This window comes from Phragmites australis, chromosome 8 (genome assembly GCF_958298935.1).
Source record: "Phragmites australis chromosome 8, lpPhrAust1.1, whole genome shotgun sequence".
NCBI lineage: Eukaryota > Viridiplantae > Streptophyta > Magnoliopsida > Poales > Poaceae > Phragmites > Phragmites australis.
In genome coordinates, this window is record NC_084928.1 from 23,117,476 (window position 1) to 23,137,620 (window position 20,145).

At 41.2% G+C, this 20,145-nt stretch overlaps 3 protein-coding genes across 5 annotated transcripts; all 3 read right to left on the reverse strand.

The window, feature by feature from the left end:
• Window positions 1-335: 335 nt before the first annotated feature.
• Window positions 336-8,092, reverse strand: LOC133926803 (protein tesmin/TSO1-like CXC 5). Of its 3 annotated transcripts, XM_062372909.1 has the most exons (9): window positions 7,884-8,092; window positions 6,686-6,840; window positions 5,850-5,933; window positions 4,972-5,149; window positions 3,872-4,228; window positions 3,571-3,653; window positions 2,118-2,221; window positions 1,290-1,664; window positions 336-723 (listed from the first exon to the last, which is right to left on the reverse strand). In XM_062372909.1, coding segments are annotated over exons 2-9 (1,374 nt in total). In that variant the 5' UTR covers window positions 6,688-6,840; window positions 7,884-8,092; the 3' UTR covers window positions 336-532. The 3 variants fall into 3 exon arrangements, with proteins under 3 accessions (XP_062228893.1, XP_062228892.1, XP_062228891.1); XM_062372908.1 differs by lacking the exon at window positions 6,686-6,840; XM_062372907.1 differs by lacking the exon at window positions 7,884-8,092 and having other exon boundaries at window positions 6,686-7,866.
• Window positions 8,093-8,237: 145 nt separating this feature from the next.
• Window positions 8,238-12,507, reverse strand: LOC133926805 (protein BUNDLE SHEATH DEFECTIVE 2, chloroplastic-like). The gene is made up of 4 exons (XM_062372911.1): window positions 12,221-12,507; window positions 11,119-11,194; window positions 8,635-8,731; window positions 8,238-8,489 (listed from the first exon to the last, which is right to left on the reverse strand). Exons 1-4 carry the CDS (start codon window positions 12,350-12,352, stop codon window positions 8,402-8,404), a joined length of 393 nt encoding a protein of 130 aa, XP_062228895.1. The 5' UTR covers window positions 12,353-12,507; the 3' UTR covers window positions 8,238-8,401.
• A 313-nt stretch (window positions 12,508-12,820) lies between these two features.
• LOC133926804 (uncharacterized) lies at window positions 12,821-19,571 on the reverse strand. Its single transcript, XM_062372910.1, has 3 exons — window positions 19,013-19,571; window positions 14,288-14,573; window positions 12,821-14,197 (listed from the first exon to the last, which is right to left on the reverse strand). The coding sequence occupies exons 1-3, from the start codon at window positions 19,449-19,451 to the stop codon at window positions 13,513-13,515; spliced, it is 1,410 nt and encodes a 469-aa protein (XP_062228894.1). The 5' UTR covers window positions 19,452-19,571; the 3' UTR covers window positions 12,821-13,512.
• Window positions 19,572-20,145: the final 574 nt, after the last annotated feature.

Genomic DNA, 20,145 nt, shown 5'->3' on the forward strand with positions numbered 1-20,145 from the left:
TATCAACTCCGTGTATACATTGAAGTGAGTCTTGGAATCACATGTCAACGGAACAAATGGCGTGGCAAATCCTGAAATGCACTTCTTAGGGCGGCGAATCCCCAATTATTTTAAAACATTTTGCCAAGAACGTACCATGTAAATTCAGATGTTTTTTTCAAAGAGGTAAATTCTGATCTTCAAGTTAAAAACCATTCGTTTTGACCGCTTATATAAAGATAGTCATACCACAAATCCAGAGCACCTAACCAGTTTGATCCCGAAGGTTGTTACAGCAATTTCGATCACCCAGACAAGAGGCAATATCAACTATTTCTTACACTGGAACAGGAAGATCATATAAAAACTCATTATTAATAATATTAATTACATGGTCAGTAGGACTTTTGTTGCCTGCTTTACATCTCATGAATGACTAATGCTACATGGCCGGTTGCCGTTTCTGGCAACAAGGACTATACTATCCATATGTACACAGAGATTGGCTGTGGTACAAACATATCTTGACATGAAAATACAAACTTAGCTAAATCTACTTTGACACACGGCCTTGGTCTTCTGATACATCATTTGATGCAAATGGTTGGGTGGGTTGGCTTGTTTTCAGATTTTCAGGGTCATCCGGAGAGTTCGATTTTTCTTTATCTTTTACTGGGGGCAAAATGGTGCTTGATCCATGATGTCGTTGAGCATCCAATTCCATCCCAGACGAGGATTTTCCTTCTGATATACCAGCAAACCATGAGCTCACCAAGTTCAATAAGAAACAAAAAAAATATTTTAAGATTAAAGCAACAGTACATTTCAAATGCAAAAGTGACTTTTTTTTTAGCATAGAAGTTGCCGTTTCAAATACCAGGGCTTAAACATTATATCAAAATAGCAGAGGATGCAAACATTTGTAAACTAAAATTCTTCATCATGTGCCAGCATTGCAAATATTTCGTTGATGATCAGTAGGGACTAATAGACAAATTTCCTTCCAAATCCCCTAAACGACAAGGTCAACAAGAATTCATCTACTTGAATTCTCATGTGCCAACGGTAGTCCAACTTGTCTGGCTCTAACTTCATTGGAGAAAGTTCAAATTTATTAATCCAATTCATCCTGCTGAATTTCCTACATGGATGTGTTAATTTCAGTGTCTTCCAAAATGACTAATTTTCATACTAATTGATATAGCAAGGGGCGAATGCGCTTGCAATATATCCAAATGTAACAAGGCAGATATGAGAAATCAGCATCAATGTTACTGAAGGGTAGAAATATCATACTAAATTCCTCTCACCATTTACTTTTCCACGTGTGATAATGAGCCGGAGGTAATTTCGGAACTCTCTCAACACTGCATTTTCTTGCACATTGAGTAGCTCCGAATTGTCCTGATCTGGCAATGCCACTGGAATTGAACTTCTATAATCTGTTCCAAATGTGAGGTCCTGCTCATGGCACATCAGCGCTTGTGTTCCTGGAGAGGCAGGCCTAGAATCCTCTTGGTTGTTAGAGCACTGTGATCTGAAGTCACCAGCGCTGTGCTGATCTATATTGGTCAAATTGTCAAATTGAATAGCAGCAGCTTTCTGGATTTCCTCTTTGTTCTCATCAAAATTTTGGACAGTACTTGAGCAAATTTTCCTATCTACTTCCATCTCCACTTTGTTATCTGCAAAGATGAGAATACTTTAATGAAAGAAAAAACTTTGAATGATCACAGCTTCACCTTCATCAAATGTCAAACCAAAATGATATTTCAAGTTAGCATCAAAATGGAAGTTACACTAGATATGTCTCCTATGAAGCAAAGCTATTCATCTAGTTGCGTAAATTTTTAGTAGAATACAGAAACCAATAGAAAAACTATCCATTTCTCTTATCTTATACACTCAACCATCTGAAAGCCTCCATCCTTGTCCAAATCATACACATTATCGAGCATATAAGGCAATATATAAAAAGTTCTAGGGTGCAACTAAAAAAAAGATATATTTTTTTCTTTTGTTTCTGATCATCAAGGTAGTCCATCTTTCCATCATGAATAACTGAGGTCACCAGATTTGCATTTTCATGCATGGAGGTTGAAAATAGTGCAGTTAAACAGAAAAGGGTAAAATTGTACCGGCTATTGTTTTGAATTCCTCAGCTGCCTTTCTGCATACAATCACCAAATGGCTGACTAGGTCGTTGACATCAGTAAGATGGATAGTGTTTGCTAGCGGAGACCTGACAAAATAGCATATTTCATTAGAAGAATACACAAAAGCGCATGAGGACACATCAAAGTAATACTACTGCAATATCCACTCCCTCCATTCCCTTGTTTTGGAATTTGGACATCGCCCCCAATGCATACCTTTGACACCACTTTACAGATTATATATTACAAAAAATATAAAATAATATAATGATATGAAAGTATTTTTGTGATAAATCTTCTAATATTGTTTCCATATGAGAAATCTAAATACTTGTATTCATATTAATGGCCAAAGTTTTCAAAAACTCGCTTTAGACATTGGCATGGTGTCCACTACACAACTTTGACCATCATTTTTCAATAATGTATTCAACAATGCTTTGTGCTGGGTGTCCAATGTGAGCAGAACGCTTGGATGACCCATCCCCTGTCAGAGCATCAAGATGTCTGAGCCCCACATAATGCCCTTTTGCTTATTTAACTAATGCTGGCTCTGTTGTCTTCTTCAACCAAGCAAGCAAACAACCATACTAGACCAGAGCTTCTTTTACTCGTCTCTTTCTTGCTGCTTTTCCTCCCTCCACCTCCCCCCTATATGACTGTGAGCAAACGGAACTCAGGCGCTCCTCCTTGCTCCTCTCTTTTCCCTTCCTCCAATTCTCACTCACGGCAGACGGTCACAACCTGAGCTATTGTCTGTGTAGCCATGCACAGCCTCACAGGTGGCAGAGGGGCCAGCCGAGCCTGGCCTCAATATTCCACACACCAGGCCTTGCCACAACATATCCCCCCCCCCCACCCCAACAACAACCTTGTCTGATAACGAGCAGCATGGCTGGGGACAAAACAAGGCTGTGGGCCAATCACCTCTGCCTTGAGTGAGGTTGTCTCAATTCTTGGGAGTAGTTCAAGTTGTTGCAGCAATTCTTTCCGAATGCTGCACTTGCTCTAATAGTATTTTATTTGTTGCAACAATTTTTTTAGGTAGCTTTCTTGTATTTGTTGCACAGGAGGTGAGATTCGGTTGCAAGGTCTTCACAAAAAATAATTTCATTATAGCATACTGAAATCAGTAGTCCAAGTTGTATCTAGGATTGCCTTGGATCATCTAAACCAACATATATTTTCTGAACAGAGGAAAGTATTTGGAAATATACCTAACATCATAGATTTTCATTAGGTAAGTGGCTAGTACGGTGGTACTACCTCAAGATGGCACAAACCAGAAGCAGCTAACGTCAAAGGAAAAAATTGCGGTAACACTCCAGATCTTATCATATTTGAAATGACAAGAGCCTCAATAAGGTTAGAGTTCATTTGAATTCTTTGTTCTCAGGTTCAGCCAAAACCAATGAAACATTTATTTTGTACTTACCTATAGAGCATTTTAGATTTACTACCAATGCACCCTTCAAATCCAGTAGATGAAGCAAGTTGTGAAGCATACATGTGGTTAGCCTAGAACACAAGAAACAATTATGAGTCCAGAGAATTTGCAGGCAAAGTTAGACAAAATTAATATCAGTGGTAAAGCGGATGAACACCGGACTAGCCTTTGACACAACCATCCAAAAGGTAAAAAAGATACTACCAAGTGAACATATGTGTCAAGGTGAATCAGAATTTAGTAAGGAAGATAATTTCAAGTTTGCAGAACCATATCATGCGAAAAATACCTCTTGAAACTGTGCCTGCGTCATATTTCCTTCACCACTTAGTCTCTGACCATAAGGATCTTCTGGGGGCCTTTTTCTACGCACTGGAGAAAATCTATACCCTGAAGATCCAATGGCTCCATTCAGAGCAACATTAGCTGCTTGTTGAATGTTATTTCGATCACACGAATTATCCCCCTGAATTATAGCCCGTAGCTCCTCACTTCCTTCGAAGTTCTTGCAATCCATACATTTACAATTCTTGGAGCAAAGGATACTTGCTTGGAAACATTCACAGTATTTCTTAAGGCATCCCGACTTCTTGCAGTGACAACCTTTATTATGCTTTGGAAGTGAAGGTGGCGCTCCAGAAACATCCTGATAGTCAGTTAAGATTAGTAAGATTAGTTAAACACATGAATGTGAGTACATAAAGAAGTATTTATCTAAATCCAGAGCCAAGTATAGAAAAGATAACTTTAATAATGTAGCAAGAACCCAAAAGAATGAAGGGAATGGTGTCCAGGTGAAAGAAGCATGCTATATCTGACTTAACTAGATGGGCACCTCAAAAGAGTTTAAATTCAGAACGTAACACATAATGCAAAAGTAATATGTAAGCTATTAGCCATTTAGCTAATAATTGATGTTGCCATGAAATCTGCCTGTTGGTCACCAACACACCTTCTAGCATGGGGAATCATCAAATCGAAAGTTAGGCTTCAAGTAACAAGTATGCAAGTACAGTGCAGCGAAACATGATGAAACGAGCAGCAAGGTAGCACCAGTTCACCAGTATGGACTATCCTTATTCTAGGATTCATTCTAACTTGCAGAATGCTTCATATGTGTGTCCACAAAAGAAAGCAGAAAATGCATTGTTTCTATGACACACAATTATTACATCATGTGGGTCATATGAGGAAAACGCAAGTAAAACTACAAAAGTGCAAAACTAGCTCAGCAACTCTATAGTCCAAACAGGTTAATCTTCTATTATCCACTTTTATGTAATTATGTTACTACTTGAAGTTGAAGAGCATCTACTGTCGTGTGTAAGCTATTGGCTATTGTAGTGACACACGATGCAGCAAACCATTCTATTAGAGGAAAGAATGTACCTTCCGAATACTGAGATTATTTGGTCCATTTTCAATCTTAGGTTGAAAGGCGTTCGGATTGCGTTGCTTTGTATTGTTAATAGCTGCCTGCCTATTCTTTTCATTCTCAGGAGTGTTTCCACATTGTTTACAATTGCAGCCATCACAATAATCACGTGCCGCGAAACACTCACAGTACCTAAGAAATAGGTATCAAGTTAGTGAGTGTACCTTCTATTCATGTGATGTTATGTTTGATAATAAATACTCATATTAAAAATTAATTAACATTGGTCAACTTGAGATAAAATACAGAAATTGATAGTATCAAATTATGAGCAAAAAGTTGAAAACACAACATTTTAATGAGCAAAAAGGAAAAAAAAAAAAAAGAAAGATAAATGGACCAAAGCTAAAACTGCAGATTTTGCTTAAAAATGATTCAGTGGACATATATTAATCTTCTTTAAAATGAAACTTGATGTATGTTACGACTCCTTTTTTTATTTGTCCAATGAATACAATCATCATTCTAGGCCAAAAGCATGGGCCTAGGTCATATAATCACGTGTTGTTAATCTGTTTTTGCACTATTGAGGACACATATAATGGAGGAAACTCTTATGGCACTAAAATTGGTCATCATATTCTTTTTTCTATTTTGCTAAGAAATCAACCTATTCAGCTCTAGTTGACATTTTAAAAGATGAGTGTTTTCCTTAAAGAAGATATCAGTTTAGTACTTTAGTTAACCATTGACATAAAGCTTCCCTATTTGCATGCCAATATAATGTAGAAGTATTCATTTGCAAATACCATTCAACTATATTGAGTGTATTTTAATAATTTATGGGCATGGTTAAAAGTTAAAACAAAGTTTCATGTGCTAGAGTACTCACAGCTTTAGACACTGTGAATTTTTGCAATTACAATGCTTCTTTCTCTTGGTTGGGGTGCCACTCTTCATTTCAACCACAGGATTCCTGAAACATACAAATTTAAAGAAGTCATTAGCAAAATGTTTGCACTTTGCGAATGATTACTCTGCTTGCTTTTGTTTCTCAGAGCAAGAAGCAAAAATGTAATCACACACGAGCAATAAAATGGACTTTCATAAATAACTACCAACATCATGCAGGTTCATTCCCGTAAAAGATACAGAACTAGCATGGCTCTATTGTAACATGGTGAGATTTTCAGCACACATTCTATCCATCTGTGCTTTGAGGCATTATAAAGAAAGTGGAAAAATTGAGACAACTCCATTCACCAAAGTAATACCCGTTCTTCAAAATGACACCTCAAAGAGTTAACAAGCCAGGAATGGAATCATAGTGAATGATATAGCCTACATATCTTCTGTAGTTCACAGCACTCCTAGTTGCATTTATAGCTGTTAAAATTCGAAATGATTGATAATGTCACGAAACGATAAATAGTCAAACCCTAATAATTCCTAACCAATTCAATATAAGTAGCCTTGCAAAGAACTGGAGTGCCTAGTGTCACATCCCAGTACAAATTAGCAGCGCATCCTCATACACATCCAATCCCACAAAACAAAAAATTCCCTTAACTACAACTGAGTAACTGATATCTAGAAGAACATAAAAGCTTTTGGCAAGGCCAAATACAAACAAAATCTTATCGCTTGAATTGAGCTATGTTATCGACATCAACAAATCAATAGACCGCGCAGTAGAATTTAAATACTCAAACGAAATAATTTGCTCACATAGGCGTGAAGGCCACTGGCCACGGCCTCGGCACCGGCAAAGCAGACTGCACCGAGACCGCTGGCTTCGGCTGCTGTTGCGGTTGTGGTGGCGCCCTCGGCTCGGCTGCCGCTGCGAGCGCCGGCGCCGGTGGCTCCACCTGCTGCTGCTTCTCCTGCTCCATCACGAAACCAAACTTCCACCGGCTTAGGTCACGGAACCAAAATCCCCAGATGGCTTCTCTGATTTAGCCACCTAAACTACTCGGAGGGACTTCAACATCCAATCTTCCCGCGCTACCTCGCGGAATTGGGGCAGTTTGGATCAGGGAGCCAAGAAGTCGAGTTCTTTGGTGGCTCCCAACTCGGGAGAAAATATCAAAAAAGCGAGGAAAAAGAAGAGCGCCTATAGGAGGGGATCACATCCAAGAAGCGGAATTCGAGGCGGAGATGGAGAGGGATTCAGAGCAGTGGAGTCCGAAGAAATTTGTGCCGCGGGCGGATTTGGGAGGGGGAGATGGAGTTGATGGGCAACGCAGTAGGTTTGTTTGGTCCTCCCCCTATTTTTTGAATCTCAAGTATTATATTATGCTTTTCCTTTTCGGAAACATTTTTTGATTTTCTCTCCGATGGTCAATCATTTTGCGCTGTTACCTGTACCAGAGGTAGAGATTAATGTAGACGGTCGACCAGGTTTTTCACGGAGATTTTCAAATTTACTTAGGGGTGAATCTCTCCCGTTCAATTTTTATTATACGAGTAATGTAAAGCTATTGGTTTTTATCCTTAAAATGAGGGACTAAGTTCAAAAGATACCAATAAAATGGGTTTCACAGCCCTCCCCTTGCCTACTCCTCTTTCCTCTCATAGTCCTGCTACATCTTTCTTCTCGTCTGTTTCAATTGCTGACATCCTCTCTATCATCATCGTTGTGCTCATGTTTCTATAAATATTTTTTTAGAAAATAAAGTTTTATTAATTTTTATTGTTACATCAAGTTAATATAATTGTACAAGAGTTTATCCCTGCCCTCTGTATAATTAATATGCACATAGTCGTGATCTAAGAAACATCAATCCAGTACATAAAACACAAAATAAGCAAAAGTCTAACAATATTGAAACTCATCTCCTCGGTTACGGTTATTGTGCTTAGGCTTGGATTTCTATAAATAGTTAGACATCAAGATTTAAAATCTGGCGGATGGGTCTTGCTCTACCTTACTAACATTTATGTTGACCTCTCAGCCGTTCCCATGCAGCCTCTGCTGCTTGAATCTGTGCTCGTCGAACAAAGCCTCCAGAGTCATCCTGAAACAGATTGATCATTTGCGTCAAAATTTGCTTTGTCGGATGGAGATAGTTTTCCTGGTTCTTTACAAATTCAGTGTTGTGCTGTATCTTAGATGACTTTGGATTGCTTTGAGCAATGAAGATCCTCATGGTCGGTCAGCGTTCCAAATACAGACCTTGCGATGGTAGTCATATGGAGCTTCAGGTTCAGATTTTCAGGCAAATGTCTATCGCAATGTATTCATGAAATGTAATAAAACTCGATACAAAATAAACACATATCCTTATGATGTGGCTGGGCCGATTTGCATATTCATAAAGATAACGCAATGAAAATAGTTTAACGACACAAATCGACCTGCTGGTTTCGAGGACGCAAATAAAATGTTACAGATATTTTGGTCGAATACAACTTGAAAAGAGAGAAGAACATAAACCAGTGACCCTATTGTGCAGTTTCATCGAAACTGCTCAGAAATCCACCCAAGAAGCCAGCGCCATTGCAGCTACCGCATAAGATTTCACGCTTTCCTCTGCAAGATAAAGATTTTATACAGCCAATTGGGTCAATCAAGCTGCTAAATTTCAAATGAATCGGCAGATTTCTTAAAATAGTTCTGACTGAGTAGATGTATGCCTAACAGACCATTTTCAGTGAGACCACTACTTTTGTTATACCTGCAAAGCCAGCATATCGCTCCAGCTTTAAATCGGCCGTTGAAATGGTCAACAGAATTCACCGCACTTCCCTTGCATTGGGTGCATACAATTGCACCTGTCAATTTGCAGTTAAACTGTTAGAACAAATAAAAAACATGAAACTGGAAAGAGCAGTTTGGAGTGGATGCATATCATGCACATCTACAATATCTATACAAGTCATCCCCACTAAGAGTGTAAATTCCAAAAGGCAGTCCCCATCCGGATCTTATGTTCTGCACCTCCTCTTCGCATCTAACGAAAGACACCATGAACCACGGCCGGGCAGCTGCTGTGTCCGTGCTGATCACCTGAACCAAGAGCAACCTGATCCTGGATCAACCGGTCCTTCTGCGCCCGCCACAATGCAATGTTGCTGCCTTTTTGACCACGGCGTATCATTGTATGCAACCATGGTTCGCACGAACGCAGTATGCCAGGCACCTCCATCGTGGATAGATCCATTCATGTTCATTTGTTTTTCTCCAGTAATGAAAGTTCCTGCTAAAGCAATCCCTTTGCCTTTCTATTCTACCATTTGTTTGGTCCCTAGGCATGCCGCATCAAATGGCCCTTGAGCTGTTGAGTAGATGTAGAAGTCTGATTTTGGTGTGCTTCCACTTAGGTGATTTCCTGTACATTTTGTCCTGATGCGAGCATCAATTGTCGTATTCTGGTACACAGGTACAGATTTACTTCAATAGTTTTGTTCACAGCTTGCTGATTTCAATATGAACCAATATCTTGCCTCCATAAGTTCATGAAATGACTCAACTAGCTAGATTCAACTAGCTAACAATTTCATGTGATTTGACCGGGTAAGAATCTATAGCCCTTTTTCTTCAGAATATTTTTTTCTCGCTCACATTTACAGTTTGGGTCGATATTACTAATGCTGTTAAAATTATTCATGGTTGTAATCAGAGATCCTTTTGGGGTTCCGAATGTGGCTATTTTGCAGACAGAGGCATTCTACTGATTCTTACAAGATAAAACAGGTATGTAGTTTCACATCAGTTCGTTCCAGCGGCCTCTCAAAAAAAATTCCTTCCAGCAGTTGTTGCTTTTTTGTAGCTTTCTCGATTAGGTGTTAACATTAGCCAATTCAATTGACAATCTTATCTTTTTGCAGGCACCGATAGAATTGGTGACAAGGTTCATGAAATGTTCTTCATTACATATTGACCGTGGTTTTTAAATTTCTAGACAATTCATACCTAATAAAATTGTTGTCATGCCTTATTAGCATGCTTTTTCTAAGTTATTGCTTGCTACCACAGATCATGGTCGCAAGCTTGCCAGCAAATAGCTTTAGTGTTGCATTGTTTATTTGGTGTAACTCCGTTTTAAATAGCTAGATGTGTCCTTTACAGTTTACAATCAATTTGGGTTGACCAATTTCATTTGCTTCACCCTTCAGTTCTCAGTACAGTTGAACCCTGAAGCAGCCGTGTCCTATTTGCTCAGGCATAGGAGTGCATTCTATTTGCTCAGGTTATACTAATCCATGTCTTTGTTCTTCCAGCTATCGGTGCAAGTAATTTCTTTTTTCACTAGCTGTCTATGTAAATCCAAATTAATCTTCTTCATGTGTTTCTTAAGGTCATCATATCACCTTTTCAGTTACAATATACCTGCAATCAAATTGCTATTATATTCATGCCCAGTTGATTTTGTTGTTCAGGCTTTCTATCATACACATACCATTTCATTCCATTTAGCTAGAACACAATTTGTATAGTTAGTAAATTCGATTAGAAGCCAAACATTGACCACCAACTTATCATATTATCCCCCATCTTTTAAGTTAAAAGCAAGAGACTAAAATTCACATAGCTCAGCCTATTGTTCACTTAGTAGTTGTCTCCCACAATTCCCGCTACAACGCGCAGGGAATGCACCTAGTTAAAAAGATGTCTCAATCCACTATACAAGTATGATACATTAGAAGTGAACAAAGAGCGCTCCTAAAAATCAATGTTAACATAATCATATCTGAACAAATAACAAGAGCCTTCAGTCCAAATTACATTCCATGTGTACGGAGTTGTGTTTTAGAGCATTAAAAAAATGGTTTTAGAGCATATTCACAAGTGCTGAACATTCTAAGATGGTGAAATAGTGAAAAAATTACCATACAGTTAAGCATATCGGTATTCAATGCTTTGTGACAACACACATAATCACCATTTACTTAACACCATACAGAATCTTAGTATCCAGGGAAGGTAAATAAGAAAACCCAATACTGAAAGAATCCAAACCCAATCAGGAAAAACAGGGTCATCAGCTGAGTTTGTAACTAGTTTCTGCTCCAGTTTTACTTCTTTTGCAATCATTCTTACAAGTATGGAGCTACATGGCCTCTAGGTGTTACATATTGTATCCCTACATGAGCTCGAAAACATTTAACTGCGATGGAACAATTTCCTTCCTTAAAAATTCAAACAAAAGCATGCTCACCATTTCCTTCGCAGTCCTGGCAAAGAATGCTGTTTACCTTCTGAGTCTTTTTAGCACTCTGGTCATTTTCTGTGGCCTGTTTAGGAAGATAAGAACTATCTGTAAACATATTTCTTTCTTTCTTTCCTACCCCCAAACAGTTCTCTTACCAAATTATAGGGGGGGGGGGGGGGTAGAAAATGAAAAGGTTATTAAGATAACTAATTCAGAGTTTATGTATCATGTAATGGATTAAAATATTGTTAGTATGCAGAATATGCATCCTATCTTCTCAAAATAGAAGTTAGTTATGCCGTTTGCATATAAATTTCTGCTTGCAATGCGTATATGCTAATGCACATATATAAAATACTGAATCTTCCATGTATGGAATAAAGGAACAAAATATGCACCACAATTAGAAAGTTTTTGTCTTACTCTGTATGACAAAATAAAAAACTAGGAGGCAAGCATTCCATGCATCCATTTGCTGAAGATACAGAAATCCTAGGTTGCTTGGATTGATTCTGTACCACAAGTCCTACAGGAAAAATCTTAAGAAACTAATACATCTAGAAAGGACTACCTCCATCACCTATTCACCCAAACTATTGGTTGTATGCACGTTGGACTGTCATGAACTTTCATGATCCTCGGGGCGCCTCTAACACATGATCCTATGTATCCCTCTAGTCACAAAAAGTGGTGTTTTGGACATCATCGGCCTCCAAACTGCAATTTTGACCACTATTTTATAATGTGCTATATTTATAAAACTCAGTAAAATTTTAATCTTACTAAAGAATTTTAGAATGTGGTAGTAGTAGTTTAACTATTTTTAGGCTTTCAACATCTTATTCTTATTTTCTGTAAGCTCTCACTTCAGAGTCATAGCAAGTATTCCTGATAATATAGTTTAGTTACTCGTGACAGATGAAGCAATAATTCAATAACACAAGCACATACTGCAAAAGAAAGAAAAAAGATTTTTTTGTCCCCTCTATTTCTCGCTTCCCTGCAATTTCTAGTACTAGTACTAGGAACACAAACCCAAAACATCAAGAGCAGAGCTCGAGAGACAAGGGCACACATATCGGGAGGCGGGCAACGCAAAGCAGCAGACCTTGGTCTTGACGGACAGGAGCTTGGAGCGGCGGGAGACGGGCCGGAGCGAGATAACCGCAGGAGGCGAGGTCTTCAGGAGGAGGGCTGGAGGGGATGGAGCAGTGGCCGTGAGGCTCGCCGCGGCCGCCATCGGGGGGCAGCGACGATACGAGGAGGAAGAGCGGGAGAGGGAGTGAGAAGAGACGGACGGCCAGTGAGAGCGGGGAGCAGGCCAATCCACTCTGCTAAGCAGCTAAGAGAAAAAGATACGACGGGCATGCAGGTTGGGTTGGCATTCAGGATGGATTTTTTTTTTTTAACATGCGAGGGAGGAAGATAACGGTTGGATAGAGATTCAATGGCTGAGGTAGTGACAAAAAAATCCTGGGAAATTTTGCATTATCGACAAATGGACACTAAAAGCTGGTTACGTGCAGCTCCGCTCCCTACCATTTTTCACCTAAACACAAAGCAATTTTACTGAAGCATATTCCGTTCGGATCGTGGATCTCATTTCCAGGCTTGGGCGGATCCACGAGATATAAGCTCAAGAGCAACATACGTGCCACCCTGAAATTGAAATTTCCAAGGAAGCTTTCCAAGAGCTGAAGACCCATAATAAAAACGAATAACACTATGAACCATCAGCCAAAACCGGGCTTCATTGCTCACGACAGCGAGCTCTGCTACAGTGCTACTCTCTAGCCTTCAGTTATAGCTACACTAATTAAACCTAACGAGCAGCGCACATCAACACGAAACAACAAAACACATGCCAAGAAAAATGTGCTCCCAAATGCCCATTCATGCTTCTGCCCTCGTCAGTGTTGAACCTCCAATGTCTTACTGTAGTATCGGATGAACATTCAGAGACAACTGACGATACCAATTTGCCCTCTGCAGTACAACCGACCAAGCCAGCAACGAGAATGCCCAATAACCCGTTCTTTTCTCTGCCTCTATGGGATGTACCAATCCAGTAAGAGAATCGAATAATCGATCTGACATGACCAAACAGCCAAAGTACTCACGACCGATATCAGCATCCAACAGACAGACAAGTGAACTTGTTCATCTCCGAAATGGCCTTTCAATGTTGATGTACTGATACATCAAGCGTCTAAAGAGAGAAGTCGATTGTAACCTTACTGCAGGTCCAAACAAGAAGCAAGACACAGTTACCATGGTTCAGGACACAGTACGGAATCTTTAATATTACATGCTGCAGATGATCTCAAGTTCCAGCTTGACTAGGTTTTCCTTTCCAGATAATAGATGACAAAATGCGACCCCTAACCAGCACATGATGACCTAGTAGCCGTCTTCATTCCTACCACGGGGAGCAGGAGCAGCACGTCGGTCACCTCGACCCTCGCCAGGGTATGGACCGCCTCCTGGTCTATACCCACCACGGCCACGCCCGCGGCCAGCCTCCAGATTGTTAGGTCTGCCTCGGCTTACATATGGATCGCCATAGTTGTCAGGTTGACCTCTGCCTGTGAAAGAACTCTTCATTGGTCTGTTCCGGGGAGATCGGCTTCTGTCGAGCGGACCATTCCCCCAATTACCACGAGGAGACCCTGATCGACGACGGCTCCGGTCAGCATACAACCCATCATGCGGTGGCTCCCTCCGGCTGTAGTCGTCAGTGGCAGACCAATCAAACTTCACCCGGTCCCTCATATCACACTTACCACGGAAGCCCATTCTTTCCTTAAGCGATGGTTCTGTAAATCGTCCTGCACGATCTGGGGGGGATCGAGCTGCATATCCCCTAGGATCACCCACACCCCAACCATGAGGTGGTGATCTGTACCTGGCCATTTCTCTTGGAGGGGCGCGATCGCCTGGTGGAGCAGCAGTCCTTGGAGGCCCTCGTGGAGGGCTGAAGTAACCTGTGCGAGGGCTGCGGCTAGGTTCATATACTTCAGGTGCATAGCGGTACTTGTTGCAGTTGTTACAGTGAGTGCGCCGAGCAAAATTGAGATTACCACAACTGACATGAACAGCAAGAAGAAAATTAGAAACATCAAGATAAAGTATCTAAGAAAGAGTACAGCAGTAATGATGACAAGAAATCACTCACTTTGGATTCTGGCATATCCAATCGCCTTCTCTTGGTGACAAATTCGGATCATTCCTGTGAACATATTCTCCATCAATATTAATGAAATCCTTTCCAGGAGCACTATAGCCCCTCCCATATGACCTGCCCCCTCTTTGATATGGTGGAGAACCCTCTCGAACCCTTGCACCTCCTCTACCACCCCCTTGATATCCTCGGGTGTAACGTGGACCAACAGCACCATCAAAAGTGCTGGCTTCTTGTCTGCGCGGGCGCGGTGGTGAAGGGCCTGAATGCATTCCATATCCTGAAAAGGAAGTAACAAAAAATCCAAATAAGCACTAAAAGACAAAGGCAGTTAACAATCAGCAAGGAATGCTTACACTAGCCACATGGAACTGAAATACGCTACTCTCCAAATGTCGAAAGAGGTCATAATTGTAAAGGCAAACATCTCTGAGAGGAAATACCAATGCAACTGCAGCTCAACTGAAAACAAAACTATCTCTTCTCCATGGTTCACAATGTAGTGAGTTGCTACACATCCAAAGAATGGAATTGGATGTTGCTACGAAAATCTTAGCTCCTTTTATCCAATAAGATCCCACAATACCATGCAAGTTAAAGTAGTCCTCAAACCTTTGTCAGGTCAATGATTCTATGTGATGAGTGGATCATTGAAGCAGTTTGTTGATGGTATCAAACAGTAGAATCAGGCAGGTCAGCCCAATGACCAGGTACTTCTCCCCTCCACATCATTTCATAAGCTTATGCAACCATCAAGCATCACACAGCTAACCTTCCATTGGGACCTAAAGCAGAGTCCCTATGTCACTGCAAATGTCACCAAGTTGTGTTTCCCTTAAAATTTACAAAATCAACTCTTTGCTTCTGTTTTCTCGACCATAAAAAGAGTTTAGCCTATTTAGCATGCAGTGTCTTGGACAAAAATGATCTTTCAAGTGTCCCACATGGCAACTGAGACAACTCAATATTGAGGCAATACGTACATCCCTTGATGCTTCAAGACATCAAGATGTGAGTGTGCCCAGCAATTCAATTGCAAAACAGTCTCTGCAGCACCCAGTTACTTTCCTATCTCAACAACATCCCGTCCTCTAAGGCTCAAACAACTTGCTCGAAAGATCGGCAACAAAAATGGCATGGTCCTATTGCTAAAATGTACCCAATGGATTGGCTCATTATGCGATCAAAAACTCAAAGGGTGTGTTGGACTGTTGGTCAGTTTCAGGTTCATATTATGACAAAGTATCTAGATATCCATGTTCCAAATTAACTTCAACAAACTCAGGCTTTTAGTTTGTATAAACAAACCCTAAATACAAGCACTTAAACCACATCTTCCTGAATGATACTTCCAAGTCCATCTCAGCCTTGATCTCCAAAGCTCAAAGGTTTAATTATTGATGACAGCAAGAACCAACTCATTATGTTTGTATCAAAGTTCTTAGATATCCATATTCCAAGTTAATTCCAATTGTCAATGTTCTCAGGCAACACCCTAAGCACTTGCATGGCACAGCTGTGTTGATATGACCTCAAATCTGAAGTTCATCTCATCCCTCCATTACTTATTACCACCACACTTCAAGCTTTTTCAGAGTACACCATACTGCACATGCAAATGCGACTGCCTTTTCACAATATTTGCACCAGGAAGGCAGGATGCTTCCCAAAGCCAGTCAAGTTGGAAACTGTTATAGTAGAACAGCAAATTCCATACTTCATTTGAATTATAGTGGAGCTTGCAGTGCTTGGCCATTACACTGAACATCCAAGCCAGCAAAGAATTAGAAGATATTTACAATTTCAGCATATCAGGTGGTTTCAGACATTCACACAGTGCATTATACCCTAGATATGGTGCTTCAATAATGAAAAATATTCATATAAAGCAGGCTTATATGAACTAAACTATTTGGTAAATATAGCTGGTAAGATACGCCTCAAACTCAGAGAAATACTGTTAAAATTGATGAAATCATGTTAAAACAAGGCAACTCATTTGGTAAACGAAGGAACACAAAAGACAAGGATGTAGTGAATAGTAATACAATTACGAACTATATGTGAAATGAGCATGCATAAAAACATACGATATTAAAATGCTATCGTAAATGAAAAGAGCATCTTAATTGTACTAAATCCCTCGGAAACACTGACACGAGTAAATTGCCCCACCTGCACCTGCACCGCGTACCGTGTCCAATACTGACACGGCACCGATACGGCGTCGATACGTATTGCTGAAGTATCGATTATTATCGGAATTAAAATAATCTTTGGAATTTCGGACACGTTGCCGACATGCGCGGGACGCGGCGTCGACTCGCCCTGGCCCAACTCACGGGGTTATCCCTCCCCCAACCTTAGCACGCCGCACCGCCTCGCACCTTCTCCGCCTCATCTAGCAGCTCGGTGAGCCTCTACATGTCTTGTAGATGCTCTCATGTGCTTCACATTGCTCAATTAGTGGCCGTAGCCCAACATGCATGCACCCCCAAACGCCGCCACCACACAACGGCACAAGTGCGCCGTCAGCGTAGCTCCGACCATTTTCGGCCATCGAGTAAGTGCCCACGAGATCGCCTACAACCCCTCTTGCCATTTCCGTCAAGCCCTGATCAAGATCCACCTCCGTTGGCTACCGGCGAACAGAGCCGCCGACCGTGATTCCCCTGCCCAGTGCCACCAACAGGTGGGCCCAGCTTGTCAGCCGAGTCATTAGCATGGGAGGTACCGGTGGCAGCAGCTCCAGCCGCAGTAGATCGACGCCGCCCGCAGCAGATCACCACCACTAGCCACCTGAGATTTACACGTTCCGCCGCCAGCCGGCGCTCGACCTGCCTGTGAGTTCATCCTCTTTCCCAATTGTTCCCTGCCCTGGCTGACCGGTTGCTTGTTCTGCTGCTCCTAGTTGTTCAGTCTAACCAGCTTGAATGTTCTATTATGTACGTTTCAACTTTGTTTCAATTCAGTTTTATACAACTGACCAGCTGCAGCCTGCAATTCAACTAATTTCTTTTATCAATTATCATTCATGAATCAAGCATTCAAGTGTTTTCTGTTACATAAGCAGACGTGCTGATCTGATCAAGTGATGATGCTACTTGTTTGGCTAGGTGAATGCCATTGCCAACGCCAATTATTCAGTTATTCATCGAATGAATTTAAGTGATCATGCTACTTGCTGAAGCCTGAAGTTATTCACTGAAGTGATACTTCCTGGCTGATACGAAGAATTGAAGAGGCAAGGATGGTCTTACAGGTACATTTTTCAGCTATATATATATATATATATATATATATATATATATATATATATATATATATACTTTAATAATAATTACTATATATATTACTATAAAGTATATAGCCGCACCACGGTATCAGTCATTTTGGGAGAATGCCGTACCGCGGTGTCCGATATGTGTCGTGTCCGATACGCGTGCCGGTAACGGTGTAATCTAGCTAAATCCAAGTTCCTTAAATGTTAGATCTTGCATACTAGAATTTTAAGATGACGAGTGATCTACTTAATGAAGTGCTCAAACAGAAAAAAAAGAATTATACTTGATGAAAGAAAAACAGGTAAAGCAGTTTATACAGGTGTTAGTGCCCTAGCTATGCACAATGCACAACACCTATTGACAAGAGGAATCATGGATGATACATGGTAGCTATATCCCATGGCTTCATGCACATGATACATGCAAGAATAATAAAAATCATCATACACAGGTATTCTCTGGGTGGAGGCCTGCTGGATCATATCCTATTGACACTAGCAAGCAACATGAACCATAGAAGTATCATGCAGGTCAGAGGTTTCAGGCCAATAAAACATTACTCAAGTAGCACTTGCTACTTGCTTCAAGTATATGAGGAGCAACAAGACCACTTACAATAAAAACCTCAAATGGATAAATTGCTCAGTGAAAATAATATTATCTATGTTCTCTTTTATTTGTTGTCCTATAATGCATGCAGTCGCCCTTTTAACACTTTGACCACTTGCGCATATAAGTACTTAGATTTGTCACATAAAAAATCATATTGGTAGATTTTCCATAAGAAGTATTTTCATATCGTTATATTTCCTATCAAAATAATAGTCAGTGTTGTGTATTTTAAATCGTGCCAATCAAAATAAAAGAAAAGTAACGGAACCAAAACCATCTCATGATAAAACATATCATGTGAGTAATTATGTAGCTTTAAATTTCCATTAGCATTAGCACATTTCAACCAAAAAATCATTCAATCAAAGTTACAGTTCTGCAATCTTTGTAAACACAATCCAAAGCCTTAAACGAAATAAAACTGTGGCTTCTTTAACAGACGTGGCAAAAGTTAATTGCAACAAATCTTGCATAGCCTAACAATTCTTCCACATATATTAACACAGAGCTAACTGTAATAAAATAAATTGCAACCAAGACAAAGATGAGGAATATCACCATACATCTAATTGTTATAAAAAATCCACATCCAGTATCAAGATACGAAATCATCTACTCATCATCTATGGGCACTCAATACGTAATAAATTGAAATTATCTAAACAAAAAAAGGTAAACACTGGCGTGCGAATCCAGCAACGCTGGACAAAAGAACTCTGCAAAATCCTAAACATCATCCAAAAAAATCAACTAAACACGTTCACAGAATCCATACAAATAATATTAGAAAAAAAATAGAAAGATTCAAGGGTTTCCAACAGACCTTGCGGTTCGTCATGGAAGCGCGAGTGCCGAGGAGGCTGAAACCGGGGCGGGCTGAAGCGGCGGCGCTGGGACGGGGGGCTCCCAGGACGGCGCCTCTCTGGGGGAGGCGGCGACCGGCGCCTCTCCCACCCGCGGGGGGCCGGAGCCGGAGGCGAGAAGTCGCGCCCGCGGCGTGGGGGCGGAGATCCGCGGCGGAGGCTGCCGCCGGCGGGGGAGGACGAGCGGGCGGTGCGGGAGGCGGAGGGCGGGGAGGATCCCCCGTTCTCCTGCTGCGGCGGCCTGACGACGAGGCTGCTGAGGGGGGCGCGCGCGGGCTGCGGCGGCGCGGGCGACGGGTCCGCCTCGGCCTCCGGCGTGCTCCGCGGCGGCGTGGTGTCCTCGTACTCGTCGTCGTCGTCGTCGTCTTCGGCGTCGTCGCCTCTGCCGCGCGGCCGCATCTCGATGCGCGTGCTGCGGGGGGCGCCGCCTCTCTAGGGTTCGGGTTTGGGGAGGGAGGGCGAGATTGGAGGGGCTACGTGTTGCGGCTTTTGACTAAACCATCGGACGAAGCGGGTCAAGTCCAGACCGCAGGCTCGGTTTTAGAGGTTATCTATCCAATGTGGTTTTGGAGGGGCGGCTGGGGTCCGGCGCCCCCCGCGGCTGTTTCAACTCGTAGATAGTAAAAATTGAATCGTATAATTTAGTTTTTAGTTATTATAATTCAACGACATGTCTTTTATCAGCATCTGTATATGATACAATTTAATTTTCATAATTCACAATCTATAAACTTTTTTTATAATCTATAGTTGAAACAAATAAGCCTTAAGCCGGTTAGAGTAACGCAATCGGTTGAGCACCATCCCCTTACTCACACGGCGGAACGAAAATTCTACTAGATCATACGGATGCATGGATTATCATAATTGATTATTTGCGTTGAGATTCATGCTGTAGAGGTAGGTGAAAAAATCAATAGATAGATAAGTATCAATTGGAAGGGATGGACGGCCGAGATAGCCTGTATGTTCATAACCCCTTGTGGAGTTGTCTTTCCCTTCGCCGGCCACTTCGCGTTGAGACTATGACAAGGGTTTTCCTTGCCCCAAACCATTGCATTAATGATTCGTAAACCATCGATCTTACAAACTT